General features: G+C 37.4%; 1 protein-coding gene across 1 annotated transcript in view; it reads right to left on the minus strand.

Moving 5' to 3' along the window:
• The window catches only part of CEP70 (centrosomal protein 70), a 61,043-nt gene extending 39,557 nt beyond the window's left edge, over positions 1-21,486 (minus strand). Inside the window, exons 1-4 of the mRNA XM_054595043.1 lie at positions 21,390-21,486; positions 2,549-2,670; positions 244-334; positions 5-128 (exon numbers count right to left, since the gene is read on the minus strand). Of these exons, the coding sequence (XP_054451018.1) occupies positions 5-128; positions 244-334; positions 2,549-2,563 (230 nt within the window). The 5' untranslated portion in view covers positions 2,564-2,670; positions 21,390-21,486. The remainder of the gene's footprint in view (positions 1-4; positions 129-243; positions 335-2,548; positions 2,671-21,389) is intronic.
• Between the last annotated feature and the right edge of the window lie 1,635 nt (positions 21,487-23,121).

Genomic DNA, 23,121 nt, shown 5'->3' on the forward strand with positions numbered 1-23,121 from the left:
TTACTTAAGCTGCTGATTAGTTTCTATGAGCTCCTGGATCATGTTCTGTTGACGGGTTGTTTCTTCCACCAATGTTTTCAAGTTCTGTCTCATCCTTTGTGATGACTGTTTGTCAAAAATGATGAGATCTACATTTTTAAAATGTAATACAAATAGTAAAAATAAAGGTAAGGAAAAATTTTTAAGAAAAAAATATTCTAAGTGAAAAAAGAAGCATACAGAGCAAGAATAGGCTCTGATTACCTTTCAGATCTGTTCTTTTGACTAGACATAAAGGTTTTAGGCCATGTGTCATCAACAGCACATTTATGCTCTCCCATTCTGCCTCTTCCTGCTACAATTACAAAGGAGAGAGTAAAGGATCAACTTTAGAATATGAAGTGAAGAAACATACTCTTGTATATAATTTCCTTTGTTTTCAGAGCTTTTTATTTTTACAAGATTTTATTTATTTAGTTTTAGACAGCAGAGAAGGGAAGGAGAAATAGAGGGACGGAAACAGCAATGTGTGGTTGCCTCTCGCACATCCCTTACTGGGGACCTGTCCTGCAACCCAGTCACATGCCCTGACTGGGGATTGAACCAGTGACCCTTTGGTTCACAGGCTGGCACTCAATCCCCTGAGCCAAAACAGCCAGGGCTGCTTTCAGAACTTTTTATCCAAAAGTTTTTAATATGAATTTTCATGCACATTCAATGATTAAAATTAAAACAAAGTAACTAAAAAAAAAAAAATCTCATAATTGCAGTGAACCACACCTTAGGTTTTTTATTTAACTGAACCAGACCAGGTTCCAATCAAAAGAAATAGTTGCAAACTAGGTTATATTAATCGAATATTAAAGAAAAGATAAGTCACTTGAAAACACTTTCCACTTAGTTTAACAATGACTAAGGTCACAGAAAAAAAAAAAAAGGGAAGAAAACAGAAAAAAACCTGACTCGTTAGAGCCAATAATTTAGGTATTTCCCTGTATAATGGACCTGGTCTAGCTATAAAAAGAAGTCTCTCACCCTGGCTGGGTGGCTCCGTTGGTTGGAATGTCATTCCATACACCAAAGAGTTGTGGGTTGGATCTCTGGTCAGGGCACATACCTAGGTTGCAGGTTCGATCCCTGATGGGGGCACATGTGGGAGGTAGCCAATCAATGTTTCTCCCCCACACCAACCCTGGCCTCTCTCCCTCTCTCTTTAAAAAGCAATGAACATATCCTCAGGTGAGGATTAAAAACAACAACAATAACAACAAAGGAGCCTGTCCATCCATCTACGTAACTGATTCTAGTAGAATCGCTCTGTAAGATATTCTCAAGTCTTGTATCCCTGATTCTAAATATGTAATTACACAACAGAGCTGAGTGGGAAATTCTAACTTTCTAGATTAAGTGAACAAAAACATAACAGTGGGAAGAAAAAAGTAACATGGACATAAAATAGGAATAGAAATAGAGATGATTTTTTTAATGACACATTTACATCCTTGATACTGATATAGTAGTTCTATAATGGGCTTTTAATATTCGGTATAGTGATATATATTTTGAAATTACTGTGTGAGGTGCTCTGCTTGCTTTTTAAACTATTAAAGTGTATTTATGAAAAGGCAATTTGAGTGATTTTTCAGTGTTTAAATGCTTGAAAAAAAACTCTCCACATCCAAATGCCCCTCTAACATTAAAGATTCTATGAAAACAAAAAAGGGACAAATTACCCTGATGACTCTTTGATAGCATTATGACTCACAGAGCCAAATAAATGTTTCCTTCTGACTGCTGACTTTCTGTACTTTATCTTTTCTACACTGCTCTCCTTCCTACAACCTTTCCTCTTATTTATGCTGTAGGTCCTCCGGTCACAAAGATTAATGACACAACTAAAATTATTACTGATATCTGTTTTAGGTGCCAAATGCTCTGCGTGGATGTCTCAGCAGAGGTTTAGTATGACTCATAAACACAAAATGCTTTGTAAATAATAATGTCATGAACACTGAATGATCAAATTATACATGGTGTTTCCTGATACCTCCTTTAAGAGAAAGAATAACAGTTGTTTGCAAATTCTGAACAGAGCTACGAATGGCATTTTCCAAAGTATGTTCTGCAGAACACTAGTCTTATGAAATATAATTAGGAAAAGCTGTATACTAAAGTCTCCTTTTGGAGACTGATAGTATTGTGAAGTCTTAGAATAATGAAATCATTAAACAGTCTTTAACCCAGCATGTCCCAAAATTATTTTACTAAATAACCTTTTTATTTTATTTTTCAATTACAGTTTACATTCAATGTTATTTTGTATTAGTTTCAGGTGTACAGCATCATGGTTAGAGAGATAATCATATACTTTAAAAAGTGTTCCCCTCAATATTTCCAGGACCCGCGTAGCACCATACATAGATTATAATATTATTGACTATATTCCCTATGCTGTACTTTAAACGCCCCCAAAAAGAACCCTTTTAAAGTTAAGGTTTTTCACACTTGTGAATGTAGTATTCTTTGCCACATACTTTGAAAAACACTGGTTTCAAATATTTAAGTTTACCTGTTTTTCAGTCATGAGTCTGTTGGATGATTTACTGGACTCCCGGGCTGTGGGGGCTGCCGGAGATACACTTTCGTTTGCAGAACCAAAGTAGAGACTGGCAATGAAAAATGGTGAGTTGCCTAAATTAAGAGAGAAAAGTGCAATAAATGTTAAATGAAATTTTATTTGAAATAATCCACTACGCTTGAGCAATTTAAGTCATTCCTGTGTCAAAACTTTTGTAGCTTCTTAGAAAGCTGATTTAAAAAATGATTAGAACAAAGCCTATCTTATAATGTTCTCCTCTAGATATAAAACAATATGGGGTTTTACACACATATCAACATAAAGGAAAATATTTGTTTTAACTAGATAATGTGAAAAGCACATGATGCTAATAAACTGTTATCTTTTGGAAGCTGCTTCTCAAAAAACTGAAAGAATTGTGCCTGACCCACAAGTTACAGGCCAGTCTAACAACTTGCTAGACTATTTCCAAGAGTGAATGGAGTGCCACTTTCTTAGGTGGACTTTATTTCTAAGTAGATCAGAGCTTAGCAACAAAGGATTCTATTTGACACACACACACACACACAAGTTTACGTTCTGTCTAAACCAGGGGTGTCCCAAGCGCAGCCCATGGGCCACATTCGGCCCTAGATGGCTATGAATGCAGCCCAACGCAAAATGGTAAATTTACTTAAAACATTACTTAGTTTTATTACTAAGTTTTATACTGTTTTATTACTTAGATAGGTACATTTTCTATATTAGTGATCACAAACTTGGGACCTGCTCAACGATTTTAAAAGATTATTGAAAGGGCTGCTGCATAATTAGGGTTATTATATGAGGACCTTTTTGTTTATCTGTGGTGATAGATATCATGAAAATTATGCAAAGACCTTTTTTTTGCTCATCAGTTTTCATTAGCGTTTATGTATTTAATGTGTGGCCTAAGACAACTCTTCTTCTTCCAGTGTGGCCCAGAGATGCCAAAAGGTTGGAAACCTCTGGTCTAAACTACCGTCACTTGCTGTTGTTATCTAAGATTCTACCAGTCTATAGAGAAAAATTTCCTTGGATTATTTTATATACAGGTATAATTCCTCCTCTCCAGAGGCACAATCCCACATATTCATTAGCATCATGAAATTTTAGAACTTGAGAGGACCTTGGAAATTGTTTAATCCCAAATCTCTAGCTATTCATCACTGGCAGAAAAGAGTTTCAGGAGAGTTATACCAATATATCAGGTACTAAAGCCATCTGAGGCCCAGAGAAGTGAAATGATCTTCCCAGGAATGATCAGAGGTAGTCCTCCCTGTTGCCAATTCAGTATTTCTTCCAAAGCATCTTTCTGCCCTTCTCTATCTGCTTCAGAGAGTGAAGTCCAACTAAACAATTTACTCGTCACCAATAATTTATTTCTAGCTAAACCCAGTAACATATTACCAATTCTCAAATTCTGCCATTTTTGTGGTTTCACATCAGAGTTCTTTCTCTCTTTAAAATTTGGTCTCTTTCAATAACTCAATCACCCACTAAATTCAATCCTCCTGCCTTTATTTTAAATAAATATCCTTTTCAGAAACGTCAGGCAACTTCAGTTGCTATCATCTTTCAGCTAGTTATTTTTTTTTTTAACTTTTCTTCAGAGAAAATTTTCAAAAATACACAACAGTAGAGAAAGCATAATGAACTCATGTATTCATCAATCTACCATAGTTTCAATGATAACTAACATTCTTCCGTTGGTAAATTTCTTCCTCACCCACTTATCTTACAGTATGTCTCTCTAACAAATGGACTCATTATCGTACCAATAAAAATAGCAATAATTCCTTACTATCATTTAATACCTAGTCTATGTTCAATTTCTCCCAAATGTCTTATGATTTTTAAAAATTTTTTTAAAAGATTTTACTTATTCCTAGAGAGGGGGAATGGAGGGAGACAGAGAGGGAGAGAAACATCAATGTGTCGTTGTCTCTCATGCGCCCCTAACTGGGGACCTGGCCCACAACCCAGGCATGTGCCCTGACAGGGAATCGAACTGGCAGCCCCTTGGTTTGGAGGCCAGCACTCAAGCCACTGAGCCACACCACCAAGGGCTGTCTTGTGATTTTTTTAAACAAGGTCCATATATAGCACTCTTAAGTTTCTTTTAATTTTTAACACTCCCAGTCCCCCTTTTAACATGCCATTTATTTGTTGAAGAAACAGGCTATTTGTCTTGCAGAATTACCCTCATTTCAAATTTGGCTTACTATATCCTCACCATTTAACATATTTTTCCAGCTCCTATATCTCTTGTAAACTGGTTACATCTAGAGGCTTTATTAAAAGTTGAGGTTCGGTATTTTTTGACAAAAGTAATTCAGAGGTGGTGCTGTGTTCTTCCTATTCCACCACCATTAGAAATCAGCCAGAGTTTTAAAATGGGAAGAATGCTCCATGGAAACCAGACATAAGGGTGGTAGACATCAATGTAAGAGAATCTCCCAAAGAGCCACACATTCTGACAATCTTCCTAACAGCCACTCTGGACCTCTCTCAAAGGCTCAAAGTGTCATCTCCCTCCAGTTTCAAAGCCTGGAAACTCAACCTTTTCTGCACTTAACTCATACTCAACCTTCAGATGTCAGCTCAAATTTCTTTCTTTGGGGAAATCTCCCCTGATTCCATGACTAAATCAAGTCCTCTTGTTAAATGCTCGCATAGCACTATAAAGAGTGAAGTATAGAGGTTTAAAGTTCAGAGTCAGATGGCCTGTGTGACAACCAGCTTAACCATTTTTTAAACTATGTGACATGGGTAAACTCATTAACATCTTTGAGCCTTGATTTCTTCATTTGTAAAAGAGAGAAGATAATAATAATACCTACACCTCATAGGTTGAATTAAGCCAGACAACATATAGAAAGTATTCAGTACAAGAGGGTGGCACATAGAAACTTATAGATAGTTGGTAATTGTTATTATATAAGTATGCTGAACAAAATGGATCTTGCCTACTCATTCCATCATATATCATCTTACAGCTTTTTCTACAAATTACTCAGCTAACTACCTGATACAAGTTGTTTTACATAAATATGTCTAGGTTGAATTATATTCTGTAAGTTGTCTACTTTTTGGTAATGGTTGAGTAGACAACTCTGCCTCTAAAGACAATGAAGAAAGCCAAATAAAACACATTATTGTTTTTTTCTTATACGCATTAAAAAACTAACATGATATGAGGAATTACCAGGCAAAAAAAAAAAATCAAGAAGATGAGAACCCACATTTTCCCTGAAGGCCTTCACCAAATCCAAAAAAAGGACAGTGAGAATGAGTGTTTAAAGATAAAAGCCACCCTATTTAAAATTGTTACCTGCAAGGGCTACAACTCTCAGAAGAGTGAACGAGAAGTAAACCACCTCTCCCATGAACTGAAACCTGATTTCCCCTTCTCTATGTCATTCCAGTATTTCAAGAATGTCCCAAATTAACAGTGCTTCCAAGCACCTGGCAGAGCAAGTGAAATCTCTGGAAAAAGGCCAGAAATTAACCCCACAAAAAAACATTTCAAGTACAACATCCAGAAAATAGCTAAATATAACCAAGGCATACAGGAAACAAGACATAAGGAGAACAGAAGCAACAGTCAGGAAAAAACCAACCAATGAAGACAACTTCTAATGTTATAATTACTAGGCACAGACCATAACAATCGTTCAAACAAATAAAAATTTAAAAAAATAAGAATAAAAATAAAAATCCGTCATAGTAGAGAACTATAACTGATTTGAAAAATAAAAAATTTAGAACAAATGGTGTGAGAATCAAGATGGCAGGGGAATGAGTGGAAGTCACGCTGACCTCATCCCAGGGCCAACCTGGAATTACAACTAAATTGTGGAGAAATCACCTGGAAAAAACAACTGAACAATAGTGAGAGGAGAGCCTTATAACCTCGGACAGACAGAAGAATCAGCTTTAGCACAACCTAACTGGTAAGGAGTGCAGGAGAGACTCGAGAAGGCAGGCAGGGCACCCAGGGGCAGCAGCACCAGATAGATATTATAACGGCCAGCTGAATCCCACTATGAAGAGCAGGGTCTAAACCATAATCAGGGATCTCCAGCCTACAGCACCAAAGCCCAAAAAGCACACAGACAACAGCCAGCTGTGAAAAGCGGCAGGGTTGCTCTCTGCCAGATACAGTTGGCTGGAGATGCAAAGAACTGTTTAAAGGGCCAATGCATAAATTTTTATTTGCAGCCACTTACCCCGGTCTCTGGCAAAGGCAGGGGCAGAGTCGGGTAGAGAGACCTAAGGAGAGACTGGGGGAGGAGGCTTTGGGGAGAGAACTGAGAAAGCAGCCGGAGGGATGATGGTGCTGACTCCTCCCCCACATGGCAGCAGCCATCTGGCTCAGGCAAATCACTCCCCTGAGCAGCAACACAGTGGGAGGACACAATAGCCCTGCCCCCAGGAGGGCCTCCGCCCTGCCCTGTGGTGTCTCTAGCTGGCCTGCTGAGTGCAGAGTGACTAGATTAACAGCTGAAGGAGACAGCCACAAACAGTAGATTCCTGAAAGTCTTAAACAAACTGCCTAAGATCAGACAGTGTCAACATCTGACATCATCAGAGGCAGATCCAGAAAGAAAAAACAGTGATCTCCTACCACAGAAGTTCACATCACAAAGTCAGGAAATCAAGACAGATCAATTTAAGAAGCAGAAGCAAAAAAGAAGAGTCTCACAAATAATGGGAAGACAAAGAAACACCCCACCCCAGACGAAGGGAAAGGAGGTATCTCCAGAAAGAGAACTAAATGAAATAGAGGCAAGTAAACGATCAGATATTGAGTTCAAAACAATGGTTCTAAGGAAGCTCAATGAGCTCAGTGAGCTCAGAGAGAATTACAAAAAACTACAGGTAATCTATGAGGAACTTATTGCAAACTATCTCAGCATGAAAAAGGGCATAGAAACTATCAATGAGACAAGAGGAAATGAAGAATACAATTTCTAAATTGAAGAACACAGTAGAAGGAATCAAAAGCAGGCTAGATGAAGCAGAGGATTGAATCAGTGAGCTAGAGGATAAGGTAGAAAAAAGCTCCCAGAAAGAGCAAGACAATGAAAAAAGAGTCAAAAAGAATGGAGAAATGTTGAGGGAAATGCAGTACAACCTGAAACGTAATAATATCCATATAATAGGGATAACAGAAGGAGAAGGAGAGGAGCAAGGGATAGAGAACCTGTTTGAAAAAGTAATCATGGAAAACTTCCCTAATTGGAGGAAACAAAAAGTCACACAAGTCCAGGAAGCACAGAGGGTCCCATTCAAGGGGAACCCAATGAGGCCCACTCCAAGACACATCATCATTAAAATGGCAAATATCAAAGACAAACAGAGAATCCTAAGGGAAGCAAGGGAGAAATGGGTAGTAACATGACAGGGCCCCGATACGGCTAGCAGCTGACTTTTCAACAGAAACACTACAAGCCAGAAGGGAATGGCAAGAAATATTCCAAGTAATGAAAAGCAAAGGCCTGCAACCAAGACTGCTCTACCCAGCAAGGCTCTCAAATAAAATGGAAGGTGAAATAAGGAGCTTCTCGGACAAAAGAAGGCTAAAAGAATACACCTCCTCCACCAAACCCGCACTGCAAAATATGCTAAAGTGACTGCTTTAAGAAGATGAAGGAAAAGAGTCTATGAATACCCAGTTCCTTTCACAGTCACCAATACGTGATTTGCCAATATTTTTAATACTTATTAATCTGATTGTGACAATGATGTTATTTTAATTGTTACTTTTTTTTGAAACTAAACTTGTTTTTGTATATTTCTTGCCTATTTCTATTATTTTTAAAAAGCTTTAAATCACTTTTTGGTATTCTTCATCCATTTTTTGACTAAATATTTATAGAATTTTTGCCCTAAAAAAAACCCCCAAAAAACTATAAACCCTGTTTTAGATGTGTTGCAAATACTTTCCTATTCTATTACTTGTCCTTTAACTTTTTTTATATGTATATTACTATATAGTCTTAAATGTTTAAAATAGTCATATTGTCAACATTTTACTTTATAGCTTCTGATTTTGAATATTTTACTTCAGGGTAAGAAAAATATTATTTTGAATTTTCTCTGAAAACTCCTTAGATTTTACATATTGATTTTTAACTCACCTGAATATTTTTTGTATAATGTGTGAAATAGGACTCCCTATTTGTTTTATTTCAAGTAATAGTGGTCAATGCACCTTATTTGTTGAATAAGCCTTATTTTCCCCATTGATTTGAAATATCAATTTTCATATATTACATTGTTAGATATAATACATTTGATTCTAGAATGCTCACTTTATTTCACTGATCTACTTGATTATTTCTGTGCTGGTGTCATGTTTTAATTGCTGAGACTTTATAATGATTTTAAATTTTTAAATATTTTATAATGGATCTTGACATTTAAAAAATGAGTAAATAAAATCAATCTGCATTTAAGAAAGAAAGAAAGAAAAAAAGAAAAAGAGAGAAAGAACTCCTACCTTTTGCGACATCATGGATGGAATTGGAGAATATTATGCTAAGTGAAATAAGCCAGTCAGTGAAAGACAAATACCATATGATCTCATGTATAAGTGGAATCTAGTTAACAAAATAAACTAACAAACAAAATAAACCACAGGCAAGGAAACATGGAGCAGAATGAAAGTGACCAGAGGGGATGGGGAAGGAGGACAATGGTGGAAAGAGGGAGAAGGGACTAGACAAAGAACATGTATGAATGACCCACGGACAAGGACAACAGTGTGGGAATTGACTGTGGGAGCGGGGGTGGAGGGTGGGATGGGTGGAGGGCAAAGGGGGAAAAACTGAGACAGCTGTAATAGAATAAACATGATTTAAAAAAATTTAAAAAATTTAGAACAAAAAATTACAGTAACTGAAATTAAGATCTTAAGTCACAGGCTTAACAGTAGATTAGAAAGAGCAGAACAGAAAATTAAATGAACCAGAAGGGAAGTTACAAGAGACTACTTGCATTTTTAGTTCTTTCTGCTGCATTTGGGAAAACATAGAAGAGGTTCAGCTTCAAGTGGAAGGAATACTGGCATCCAAAAACAGAGGTCAAATGAGAGCAGGAGCATCATTTGAAGATAACACAAAGAAGTTGAGAGCCAATGAAACACTTAAGTCCACAGATTCTAGAAGCCCAACATAATAACGCATTAGGATAGAGGGGAAAAAAAAATCACACCTAGACATATCATATTAAAGTATTTTTTAAAAAGCTTAAAAGCAATTACAGAAAAAAAATGATAACCTTCAAAGGAGTGGCAGAATGTCAGCTAATTTCTTAGCAGTAACAGTGGAAACTAAGAATAGACTACTATCTTCAACGTGCTGGAAAAAAAAATTGCTGATCTAAAATTCTAGACCCAGTGAAAATATCCATTAATAATAAAGTCAAGGGATATTGTCAAAAAAGACAAAACAAATCTGACAGTTCTGTTTTATAAAGAAATTCTAAAGATGCTTCCTGCAGAAGATTTCTTGATAGAAAGAGCTGTAGAAAGAAATAAAGAGCAAAGAAATGAAGGGAGTATAAATACACATTGACTACATAAAATAACAAGATCTTGTGAAGTCTTAAAATATACCTAAAATTCATATGACAAAAATATAATAGTTGGAAGTAGGGTAAATAGATAAACAGTGTACTAATTTTGTTTGTAATCCAGGAGGAGAGTGAAGGCAGGGACTGCCATCAGGATTTTGTTAAGGATGCTCGACAATTTTCAGGTTAACAACTGAAGAACAGAACACAAATGTGTAATTTCCTAGTGAATAAAGGGGGAAAAGAGACCACGATGATGAGTCAAAATAATTTCAAAAGGAGAAACTAAACAGAGAACAAAGAGAAAGTACATGATAAGATAGCAGACTTAAACTCACAGCGGTCATTATATTAAATGTAAATAAAGTAAATGGTCCAGTTAAAAAAGAAAGATGGTCAAGCTGGCTTTAAAACAAAAAAAAATCAAACTATATGTTGTTGGAGGAAAAAAGACACCTAAAATATTAAAAAGCCATAAAATATAAAGAATGGTAAAAGAATAAAGAAAGGACTGATGGCAATGGTGACAGCATAGTTTAATCTCTGAATCCCCACAAAAAACAGAAGCAACTAGGTAGCAAAGGCAAAAGCAAAAGAACAATAGTTTTATCAGCACTTAGTGACAAGTTATTACCACAACCATCAAAACAGAAATGGGTGGAGACAATCACTAACAGCCAGAAAAACTGCAGGGTATCAGCATCTTTGTAGGAAGACAAAAAAAGGCAACACACAATACCTAAAACAGTTATGGGGAAAGGAGGAATCCCAAATCATTGATATTTGCTAATATTCACTACTGCACTACTATGAAAATAACAAGAGGAACTGAAGGGGGTTTTGCCCTCTTTTGCCGTAAGGAGGACTGAAAATGCTAGAGCTCTGTAACACTGAAAATTGACCTGTTAGGGCTCCATCACAAGACCCACAATAAGAATAAACTTCCAGGAATGAAAGCAAAATTGAACAAGACAAACAAGAAGGAGGAAGGGAAAGTTAAGACCAAAGTGGGATGGAAAACAGGGCCAGGAAATCTTAGAAAAAGAACTGCCATATTTTCAAACACTACACAAAGGCAACAGAAGAGGGAAATCTGAGAAGTTAGAAAGGTTTTCCTGAATTCTACCCCACTGTAAAAGTTTAGGAGGTGAAGATTCAGAAAGGGCAGCAAAGCAAGAAGCACCAGGAAAGTCTCCAAATACCAAGATTGTACGATCTGATCACTGATTGCTGCTTCAGACCCTAGAGGAGCGGACGGAAGAGGCAGGGGTGGTTGTCATACCTCTCCCCATTGTTGTAAGTCCCTCCCTCTCCAGCTAAAGTGAGTTCCAGGGGATGTAAAGGGCTATCATTCTTTCCTTTTCCTCTTCATTTTTCCCCTTTTCCCCTTTTGGGAGCCAGACACTAAAGGCTAGGACTTTAAAAGCAAACGTATAGATGAAGACTAAAAAGTTACTGCACATGCCCAAGGAAATGTTCAGACTAAACAAGATCTGAAAAGACCTTAAGTTTATATCTCAGACTGATCCTCAGGACAGAGGCAACCTGCAACAATTAAAAAAGAAAAATATAAACAAAAACAAAACCCCAAAAGTCTTGGTGAAGGAAGAGAACCTGATTTTCAGAGTTACCACATTATTAGATTCAAATGTCTAGTTTCAACAACAAAAAGTGAAGACATACAAAGAATCGAGAAGTATGGCCTATTTAAAGGGGGAAAAAAATCGACAAAACCTGTCCCTGGGTGGGGGGTGCAGGTGGGGAGGAGGACCTGATGGCCCATCTATTAGGCTTTAAAACAACATCTACTGGTTGCCAGAGGAGGGGGGAAGGGGGCTGGGTGAAAAAAGGAAGGAATTAAGAAGTACAAATTGGTAGTTACAACATAGTCATGGGATATAAAGTACAGAATAGGGAATATAGTCAATAATATTGTAATAACTATGCATGGTGACAGTTAGGGACTAGAACTATCATGGGGAACACTTCGTAAAGTATATGATCATCTAACCACTATGCTATATACCTGAAACTAATACAAAATGATACTGAATATAAACTGTAATTGAAAAACAAAACCCAACCATATACTGCCTTCAGGAGACACATGTAAGCTGCAAACACAAATACAGACTCAAGGAAAAGGGGTAGAAAATGATTCTACAAGCAAATGGCACTCACAGAAAAGCAGGTGTGGCCATACTTATACCTGACAAAACAGATTTAAAGGGAAAAAAAGGTAACAGAAACAAAGATGGACATTTAATAATGATAAAGGGAATACTACATCAAGAAGACATAACGACAGGGTTCCAGATCCTCACTGTGGACGCCCTGCCTGTCTCGGTCTTCATGGAGAAGAGGCCCATGGAGCAGATGCAGGCGGCTCCCTGGGCCGAGTCCAGTCTGTTGGACAGAATGATGATGACCGGCACCACCTTGCTGTATGGCGCCATCCACATCGTGTCTGTGTGCTACCAGAGGGCACCCCAGATGATTACAACCCCCCTGAAGTACCACCAACACAAGGCTTGGCACTTTGGCAGCTGCTTCATGTATTTTATCAAGAAGGCTCCATAGGAAGGATTAACTGGGCAGACTGTTTTCAACAAAACCAGCGACTTCGGGACCAGTTTTGATCGGGACATCATCAGTCTGAAGGAGGACGGCCTGGGAAAGGTTGTGGTGTGGAGTTCTGCCGAGGGGCTCAACATCACAGAGGCTGCCAAAAGGCCGAGAGCCTAACGTCACCGACTCTGACAAATAGGTCACTCATCATCAACTTCAGTGCTGCCCTCAGAGAGCACTGGAACACAGGCCAGAGGCCTCCCAAAGCCAAAGCACTCTGTCCTCATGCCTGCCTGCCTGCCAGGCCAGGGCAGTCCCGAGTCCCTTCTGCAGAGGCCTGTGTATTTGCATCTCACCCCCACCTATTCCTGAGCCCCAAAGTCTGAACAGGAACCATGATGGTATGAAAGAAAGAAGGGCTGACCTGATCTCTGGACCAGGACTCAGAGTCTGGCTCCTCCACCTCAGTCCCCAGGGAAAAGGCCCTTTCCACAGGTCCCTCCACCTGTGGTGGGTGCTCTGGCCATACCTGGAAAGCCCATCAGGTGCTGGGAGCCCACACACATACCACACTCCAAAGTACTCCATCCTAAGAGCTCCTGGAAATAGTCACTCTACCTGCCATCCTCCCTCCAGTCCCAAGACTGAGCAGTGCCACTTTCTTCTGACCTTTCAACCCAAGGAGGGGCTTTTGGGGTCTCCTAGGGTCTCTTCCCTTTGGATCTCAGGATGGGCAGGACGTACTCAGGTAACTGTCCTCCTTTGAGTGGCAAGTGCTATGCCCACTCCACGTGTGCCAGCCCCTCTTGGAAAGCCTCCAGGGTGACCAGAGGCTCAGGACCCTCCCTCTCAAAGATACCGCACTGCTCTTGGGGGCCCACGCTGGGTCATGTTGTGGGGAGGCAGCCTGGTCACAACCTGGTGGATTCTGACCAAAGACTCTTTCAGGAAAATTCTGGTCCTGGTCAGCTTCTCTGTATAATGAAGCAGAATGTTTACATGGGGTAAAAAAGAAGACATAACAATTCTCAATATATGTGCACCCAATTTGGGAGCACCAAAATATATAAAGCAACTACTAACAGAACTGAAGGGAGAAACTGACAAAAACACAATCATAGTAGAGGACCTAAATACCCCATAGATAGCTGTAAATAGATCATCCAAACAGAAAATCAATGAAGAATGATACATTAGAACAAATGGACATAATTGACATTTAGAGAGCCATTCATCCCAGAACACCAGATTATACTTTATTCTCCAATGCACATGGAACATTCTCAAGGACAGACTGTATGTTAGGATACAAAACTAGCCCCAACAAATTTAAGACTGAAACCATACCAAGAATGTTCTCTGACCACAATGCATTGAAATTAGAAAGTAACTGCAAAAAGGAAGCAAAAAACTTCACAAACATGGAGATTAAAGAACATGCTACTAAAAAAATGACTGGGTCAAAGAAGAAATAAAAGGTGATATCAAAAGATATATAGAAACAAATGAGAATGACAATACTGCATGTCAAAATTTTGAGGATTTTGACTGAAGAGGCAATACCTCCCAATACATTTTATGAGGTCAACATAACCCTGATACAAAAACCTGGCAAGGATAACACAAAAAAAGAAAACTACAGACCAGTATCTCTGATGAACATGATGCAAAAATCTTAAACAAAATTCTATCAAATACAACAATACAGTTAGAAAATAATATATCATGGACTTCTGGTCAAGATGGCAGCATAGGTAAATGCAGTACTTGCCTCCTCCCACATCAAAATTACAACTAAACCACAAAACAACCAGCACTTAGAACTACCTAAAATCTAGCTGAATGGAAGTCCTACAACTAGGGAATTAAAGAAGCAGCCACATCGGATCTGGTGGCTTCACTGAGGAATTCTACCAACCATTTAAAGAAGAACTAATATCAATCATTCTCAAATTTTTCCAAAAAACCAAAGAGAAGAAAACACTTCATAACTTATTTTTGGAGGCCAGCATTTGTCATATGAAAGTCAGACAAAGACAATACAAGAAAATTAATGACCAATATTCCTTATGAATATTGATGAAAAAATCTCCAAAAAATATTAGTAAAACCAAATTCAGCAGCATATTGAAAGGACCATGACTTAGTAGGAGTTACTCCTGGAATGTAAGAATAGTTCAATGTATGAAAAATGAACAATGTAATACAGGGATTTAATGGAATACACTGATTCATTCCATTAAGTTAATGGAATGAAGGTGAAAAAACTCATGATCATCTCAATTGATGACGAAAAAGCAGTCGACAAAATCCAATGCCCTTTCATAATAAAAAACTCAACAAACTAGGAATAGAGAAGGAAACCACCTTAAGATAATAAAAGTCATATATGAAAAGCAGCAGACATCATACTTAATGGTGAAAGACTGCAAGTGTTTCTTCTAAAATCAGGAACAAGGCAAGGATGTCCACATTTATCATTTCTTATCTAGCCAAAGTTCTAGCCAAAGCAGTTAAGCAAGGAAGAGAAATAAAAGTCATCCAAATTGGAAAGAACAAAAATTATCTCTGATTGCAGGTATAATCTTATATGCAGAAAACCATAAACGCACACTGTTAGCACCAATAAATTCAGCAAAGTAGCGAGATACAAAGTCAATACACAAATATCAATTGTACTTCTATATACTAACAATAATCTAAAGGGGAAATTAAGAAAACAATTCCATTTATAACAGCATAATTAAATTGGAATAAACTTAACCAAAGAGGTAAAAAAGTTACACAATGAAAACTATAGCAGTCCCCTCTTATCTGCTGGGATGCATTCCAAGATCCCCAGTGGATGCCTGAAACTGTGGATATTAATGAACCCTATATCTATTGTTTTTCCTATGACAGGTACGAATACATACTTATGATAAAGCTGAATTTATAAATTAGGCATAGTAAGAGATAATAACAACAGAGCAATTTTAACAATATAGGCAGCTCACATACCAGCTTTAAACTATACTCCATTTATAAAGAACAAAGCCAGAGGTAACACACTACCTGATTTCAAATGATGCTACAGAGCTATGATAATCAAAACAGCATAGTATTGGCAGAAGAACAGACAAACAGACCAATGAAACAGAACTGAGAGCCCAGAAAACCACATGTATATGGGCAGATAATTTTTTACAAAGGAGCTAAAAACACACAATGGAGGGGGGGGAAAAGCCTCTTCAATAAAAGGTGCTGGGAGAATTGGAAACCCACATGCAAAAAAATGAAACTAGATTACAGTTTTTCCCCTGTTAAAAAAATTAATTCAAAATGGATCAAAAACCTAAATATAAGATCTGAAATAATAAAGTACATACCAGAAAACATAGGTACTAACCTTATGGACCTGGGTTGTAGAGAACATATGAATTTGACCCCAAAACACAGAAAGTAAAGGCAAAAATGAATGAATAGAACTACGAGTCTATCAAACTAAAAAGCTTCTGTACCACAAAGGAAACTGCCAACAAAACAAAGGCAACTAACCAAATGGCAGAAGATATTTGCAAACAACAACTCCAACAATGGGTCCAAAAATATAAATATTTTCCAAAATATACGAAGCTCCAAATACATACAGCTCCAAAACATATAAAGAACTCATACAACTCAACACCAAACAACCAACCTTGACTGTGGTGATGGTTTCACAGGTGTATATGTATGTTAAAATTGATCAAATAATATTCTTTAAATATGTTCAGCTTATTATATATATCACATATATCTCAATAAAAATAAAGATTTTTCTGAAATTAAAAACAGAAAGATGTGAAACTGCATATGGAAGGAGCTGATCAAGTACTTCAGAATACTGACCCAGAACAACCAACACCAAGACACATTCTGATAAAATCACTGGACTCTAAACAAAAGGAAAAAAAGGAACATAACTTCTAAGGGGAAGAAAAATTAGATGATCATCTGACTTTGATACCAATGCTTTATATCAAAATTGGAGTAATATATTTAAGAAACTCAAGGAAAAGAAATATGAGCTAAAGATTTTATATCAGCAAATGTGACTTTCAAGTATAAAAGGCACAAACTTTTATCAACATGCAAGAACTAAAAGAGTATTCCTTTTTGACGAATCTAATAAAAAAATGAGCATCATTTAATCAAAATGCCTAGAAAGATATCAACATGAACACTGTTGGTGAGCATTAAATATACCTAAAGAACTAAGAATAGCCTGGCCAGTGTGGCTCAGTTGGTTGGACCATCATCCTATGCACTGAAGAGTTGTGGGTTCGATTACCAGTTGGGGCACATGCCTGGGTTGCACATTTGGTCTCCAGTTGGGGCACATATGAGAGGCAACTGATCAAAGTTTCTCTCACATTGTTGCTTCTCTCTCCCTCTCCCTCTCTCCATGTCTCTGTCTCTGTCTCTGTCTCTCTCTCTTTCCCTGGAATCAATAAATATGTATTAAAAATTTTAAAAATAATTAAGAATAGCCCTGGCCAGGTGGCTCAGTTAAATGGAGTGTCATCCCATACACCAAAATTTTATGGGTTTGATTCCCCGTCAGGGACTGTATGGGAAGCAACCAGCTGATGTTTCTCTCCTATCATTGTTTGTTTCTCTCTCTCTCCTTTTCCCTCTTCCCCCCCCCCCCACCATCTTCCTCCCTCCCTCTATCTAAAATCAAACATATCCGCAGGCGAGGATTAAAAAAAAGGAACTAAGAATAAATAAAGAAAAAGTACAACGTGTAATAACTATATGCTCTGACAATGTAAAGTACAACTATTTTTTAAAAAAAGAAAAAAGGAGGTAAGAATTGGAAGAACATAAGCACAAAAGTTTAATGTTTCCAGTAATCATATTGGTGGTGATACCAGTAATATAATTCTGATATTGTTGTGTGTGTAAAATAAAATGAAACAGAAGAGCAATTATGGGACATTCTAATTCTATCACCTCCTATGTCCTCAAGAGCCAGTATTCTTGGTGTGGAAAAAGGGGTTACAGATATAATAGAAAAATTAAATAATAAGCTCTGTAGACTCGGTTTGAATTGGAAGTAGTCATATGAACTCATGAGATGTTTTGTCTTTAATGTGTGCATCTATAGATAGATAAAGGTATCCTAGCTCTGTCTACTGAAAAGCCTAAAACAGTGCTGACTCAGGATCCCCAGCATACAGACTACGATCTTAAAATGCTATTCACCATTAAAAGAAACCAGAGTTTCTTGAAGAATGGATAATTTCAGACTGGGGAAAGAACTTTAAAGCTATCAGACAAGGAAGCTATCCAAGACTAGTAGAGTCATATCAAAAGGGTAGGCTTGAGTAAGGTGCCCCTCCAGCCAAAGATGAAACAACGTACCTTTTTTTCCGTGTATAATGCACACCTTTTTTGCCCAAATTTTTGAGGGAAAAATAAGGATGTGCATTATATGTGGGTAGTACTAATTCTGTATCTATATAAATGTTTTTCATTCTTCTATTTATGCTGCGTTAAAAGTGTAACTTGCCCTGGCTGGTGTGGCTCAGTGGATTGAGCTCCAACCTGCAAACTGAAAGGTCACGGGTTTAATCCCTGATCAAGGCATATGCCTGGGTTGCGGGCCAGGTTCCCAACAGTTGGGGGTGTGCAAGAGGCTTTTTGCACACTAATGGTTCTCTCCCTCTCTTTCTCTCTTCATTCCCCTCTCTCTAAAGGTAAATAAATAAAAATAAAATCTTAAAAAGAATAATACAAACACTTAAAAAAACTCTGGAAACACTATTTAAAAAAATGTGTAACTCTAGAAAGCAATAATGATACCTGCATGCAAAATAATACCCTGGAATATGATAATCGGTGTTGTTTCTAAATATAAATAAATAAATAATTGAATTAAAAAATTAAAATGAAAGCTTTTTTTCCTGAAAGTTTGGGCCAAAAGCGTGGGTGTGCATTATACAAAAGAGCACATTATACATGGCAAAATATGGTAAGTGCCAATAGTGATAATAATTGCAATGAACTGAAACCCATCAAACATATTTAAATTCATGACTTTATACTGATATTAAATTTTTTTAATTTGTCTTCAGAAGAAATCAATATACAAGATTATTTACTACAATATTATTTATAAGAGTACAAAAAAATGGAAGGAAGCTAGATATTCATCCACTAGGAGCTGGTAAATAAATTCTGGTAACATACAATGTACAAGGATAGACAAATGAAAATATTATGTAGATGTAAAAATAAATGATGATGCTCTTCATCTACTGGTTATGAATTATTTCAAAGATATATATGTATATTAAAAATCAAGTATAAATGTACATAATTTCTTGTTTATGTATAAATGTTTTCCTAAAAATAAATGCAATAAACAAAAAATATTTGTTGACCTTGGGGAAGGACCAGATTTATTAAAATAGTGACTTAAGTGAATATTTTCAATATATACATTCAAATAGGAAAATTCAACTCTGTGAACATCTAACATTGTCAATAATATATGCATTAAAATGTAAATTTAATAAAATTTAAACTGTAAAAAAAGGAAGATAAGGAACCAGTTTATTATCCTGAAAATCAGTAAATAAATGGCAGGACTCGAGTATAAATTTTGCCTTTCCTAAAGGAATTATATATACCACTGCCTATCCAAATGATTAGATAAAGGACTAGTATTCCAACTAGTAAGTGAAAAGCACATGATAGAATTACAATACTACTATTTTGCAACTCTCAGTGGACAGAGAGACGCATTAAGTAGCACCAGCTGCTGAGATCAGGAACAGAAAAATAATGATGCACTATGTGCCTCCTATGGTCTCGTCAATCACCACCTAGAGAATTGCCAAGGAGATTGATTCTAAGCCTTATCCAGTCTGGAATCCAGCTACCAAGGTGCAGGAATTACCCACAGCAGAGAAACATATGAATTGTACATGATTATACAATCAACAATATCCAGATTGCAGGATATATAGGTCAAATAATCAAGGTTCTTCATCAGATAAATGATAAGAAAAAGAATGGAACAGAGAAAGCCTACAAATTAAAAAAAATTTTTTTTTTTTATTTTGGGGAACTGCCCTGGCTAGTGTGTCTCAGTGGATTGAGTGTGAGCCTGTGAACCAAAGGGTCGCTGGTTCGATTCCCGGTCAAGGCACATGCCTGGGTTGCTGGTCAGTTCCCCTGCTGCAGGTATGAGAGGCAACCAGTTGATCTATCTTTCATACATCGATGTTTCTCTCCCCTTTTTTCTCCCTCCCTTCCCCCTTCTCTAAAAATAAATAAAATCTTTACAAAAAGGCTTTAAAAAAATTTTTTTTGGAGAACATTATACTAAGTGAAATAAGCCAGTCAGGAAAAGACAAATACCATATCATTACACTCATATGTGGAATCTAATGAACAAACTGAACTAACAAGCAAAATAGAAACAGACTCATAGATAGAGAGCAGGCTGGCAGCTGAAGCTGCAGGTGGTTAGGGGATGGAGGGGTTGCGCTAAAAGGAAAAAGGATTCCTGGACATGGACAAAAGTATGGTGATAGTGGTGGCCTCGGGTGGGGGTATGAGGGGACTAAATGGTAGTAGAAAAAATACAATAAAGAGTAAATAAAAAAATAAAAATAAAAAAGTTAAATGAAATAGAAATATTGGCATAAAAATTTTTAATAAATTGAAAAATTAAAAAAATTATGGCAAAACTACATTATGTCTAGGAAGATGTATTTATGAAAAAACTTTTTTAAAACATGAGGGAGCAATTAACTATAGAAGTCAGAGGAATGGCCATTACTGGGAGCACAGAAGTAGTTGTGACTGAGACGGGGCAATGGAGCAGCTCTGGCACGGCTAGCACGGGTCCACACCCTGACCCAGTGTACCATCTTTTAATAATTCATTAAGCTATACATCTGGTATGTGTATTCTGTTCGATTTCATAATAAAAATTCATTTCACTACTCAAAAATTTGTTAAACAACAATAAAAATAAAAGCAAAGGAAATACTAACTAAAAGAAAGCTGGTATAATTTTATAGCGAGACTGCCTGGGTTTGAATTGTGGATTCTTCCACACAGCCAGAAAAGTACTAATCTCTCTGTGCCTCCATTTCTTTATCATGAAGTAAGGATAAGAAAAGTTATTTAGCTCATAGGTTGTTAGGAAGATTAGGGGAGTTAACATACAGGCATGCCTCAGAGATACTGCACGTTCGGTTCCAGACCACCACAATGAGGCATACATAAAAGTTATGTTTTTACTATACTCTAGTCTATTAACTGTGCAATAGCACTGTGTCAAAAAAAAATGCATATACCTTAATTTGAAAATACTTTATTGCTAAAAATACTAACCATCATCTCAGTCTTCAGTGAGTTGTGCAGGGAAGTTACGTACAATAAAACAAGGTATGACTGTAGAGAGGAACATAGCAGGACAGAGGTGGTGATCAATTGTGTTATCTTTGTTACTTAAACTCTCTGGACTTCAATTTCCTAACTGAATTTAAAATATCTACCTGATAGGATTATCAGGAGGTCAAAAGGAAATATATGTACTATACCTAGCATAGTAATCAATAAACAATAGATTCTTTCCATGGTCTCCCAATACCCAGACAGTAATCTGTCACATTAGGCATACCTCAGTCACAGCACATTCCTCTTGCACCTTTAACCAGGTCATTCAAGTTGATCTCAATGAAATGATCACCCAGTGAATCTTATGTCCGAAACTGGATCTTCATCTACGTTTCAAAAAAGAAAAAGAAAAAAAGGAAAGAAAGAATCCAAAAATCTTAAAATGTCCAACCTCCTAGTAAGAATGGTCTTGTGTTACTCCCAGAGCAGCCATCCACAGTGCTGGTAACCACTGAACTGAAGCTAAACAACTAAAGTTACTGCTAATGGACTCCGATGCTCAACATCATGTGCCTTCTCCCCCTTTTTCCCCCCTTCCTAACTTTCTTCTCCCTGCTGGGAGTCCAAATCTATCTATCATCAATTATGACTTCTGGCTTCACATGTAGAATATTCTCATTTGCAAGGATACTAAAATGAAGCATGCTCAGAGAGACAAATACCACTGAACGCAAAAGGCACAGGTAGAAAGAAAAACTGTATCTCAACTCCACCAGTAACCAAGACCTCCTTTCTAGAGGTCAGTACTCTGAAATTAATGTGTCAATAGTTTGCAGCAGCCCTTCCTGGCTCAGGCTCACAGAACACAACTGGAACTTCGAATCTCAGAAAGAGACCAAAGCCTTGCCAGGGCAGAAGCTGTAGCTTTAATGAATGTTTATTTTCTTGTTACCTCACCTTAAGTAAGACTTGGGGAATAGGGGGTGTAGGGTACGAGTTGGTTTGTACATGGCATACAAAGCCAAGAGCAAAAAAGTAAAGCACAGCTGTATTTTCTGGCACTGTCCAGGTTTTCCAAGAGCCCTTAGGTAACTTGACCTTCACAGGTCTAAAGCCCCTGTAACATGCACCATACAATAAACGTAATTATTTTTTCACCATGGGGGAGGGGGTTGGAAATAACAAACCATGGTGAGTTAACTGTTCTTTCTCAAGTGAACCATATTAAAATCCATAATTAGCTTTCTCAAAAGCACATAGTTCACTTTACTGCAACAAATGGAGTATGCATTGTTTTCAAAGTCTCTACTGTCTATTAAATGCAAATGCTCTATTCCCAACATATGCCAATATGCTGTTTAATGTTCCTAAAAAGAACTGAATCTACCACAAACAAGCAATGGAGTTATGACTGGATATCATCTCAACCAAATCATTCTGCCCCAGGAGAGGTTACATAAAGGGCCAGAACACACTCCCCTCTGAAGCAAAAGCTGAGGCAAAACCCTAGTGGGCCCCTCTTCCTCAGGGTGGAGTTGGGAAGGCCCAGGTCTATTTGGCAAACTGAATGTAAAAGAGCAAATGGGTAAAATACATGCAGTATTTGACATTGCAATAGTAAATAAAGTGGTAGTAGAAACCCTTTCTGGTTGGTCTCTATATTACAGATCGCTTAGCCTCTTACATATTCCACCCTATTGGATTGTCGTAACAGAATCAAATTAGACTCCGCCTAAAGTCAGAGGACCCCCCGAATCAGGAATAAGAATAGTAAACGATTGAAAGGAATACTCACCTACCGGTTCGCGTATACCGCCCCTCCTTTTGCTCCCAGTCTTCCCTAGCCAAGCAACCTTCTCAGACGCCCGATTACCTACAACTTACGCAGAATCCATCTGCGCCAAGTATTAGGAGCGATTTTCAACGAGTGTGACAGGAAAAAAATTTTAAAATATTCAATACCTGGCTAATTAGTTAGGGGCACTGACCTCTTTTCTCTTAGACTGTCAAGTTTA

This window comes from Pteronotus mesoamericanus, unplaced genomic scaffold, assembly GCF_021234165.1.
Source record: "Pteronotus mesoamericanus isolate MK-2021 breed Mesoamerican mustached bat unplaced genomic scaffold, CSHL_Meso_final scaffold_54, whole genome shotgun sequence".
In the NCBI taxonomy this organism is placed as follows: domain Eukaryota; kingdom Metazoa; phylum Chordata; class Mammalia; order Chiroptera; family Mormoopidae; genus Pteronotus; species Pteronotus mesoamericanus.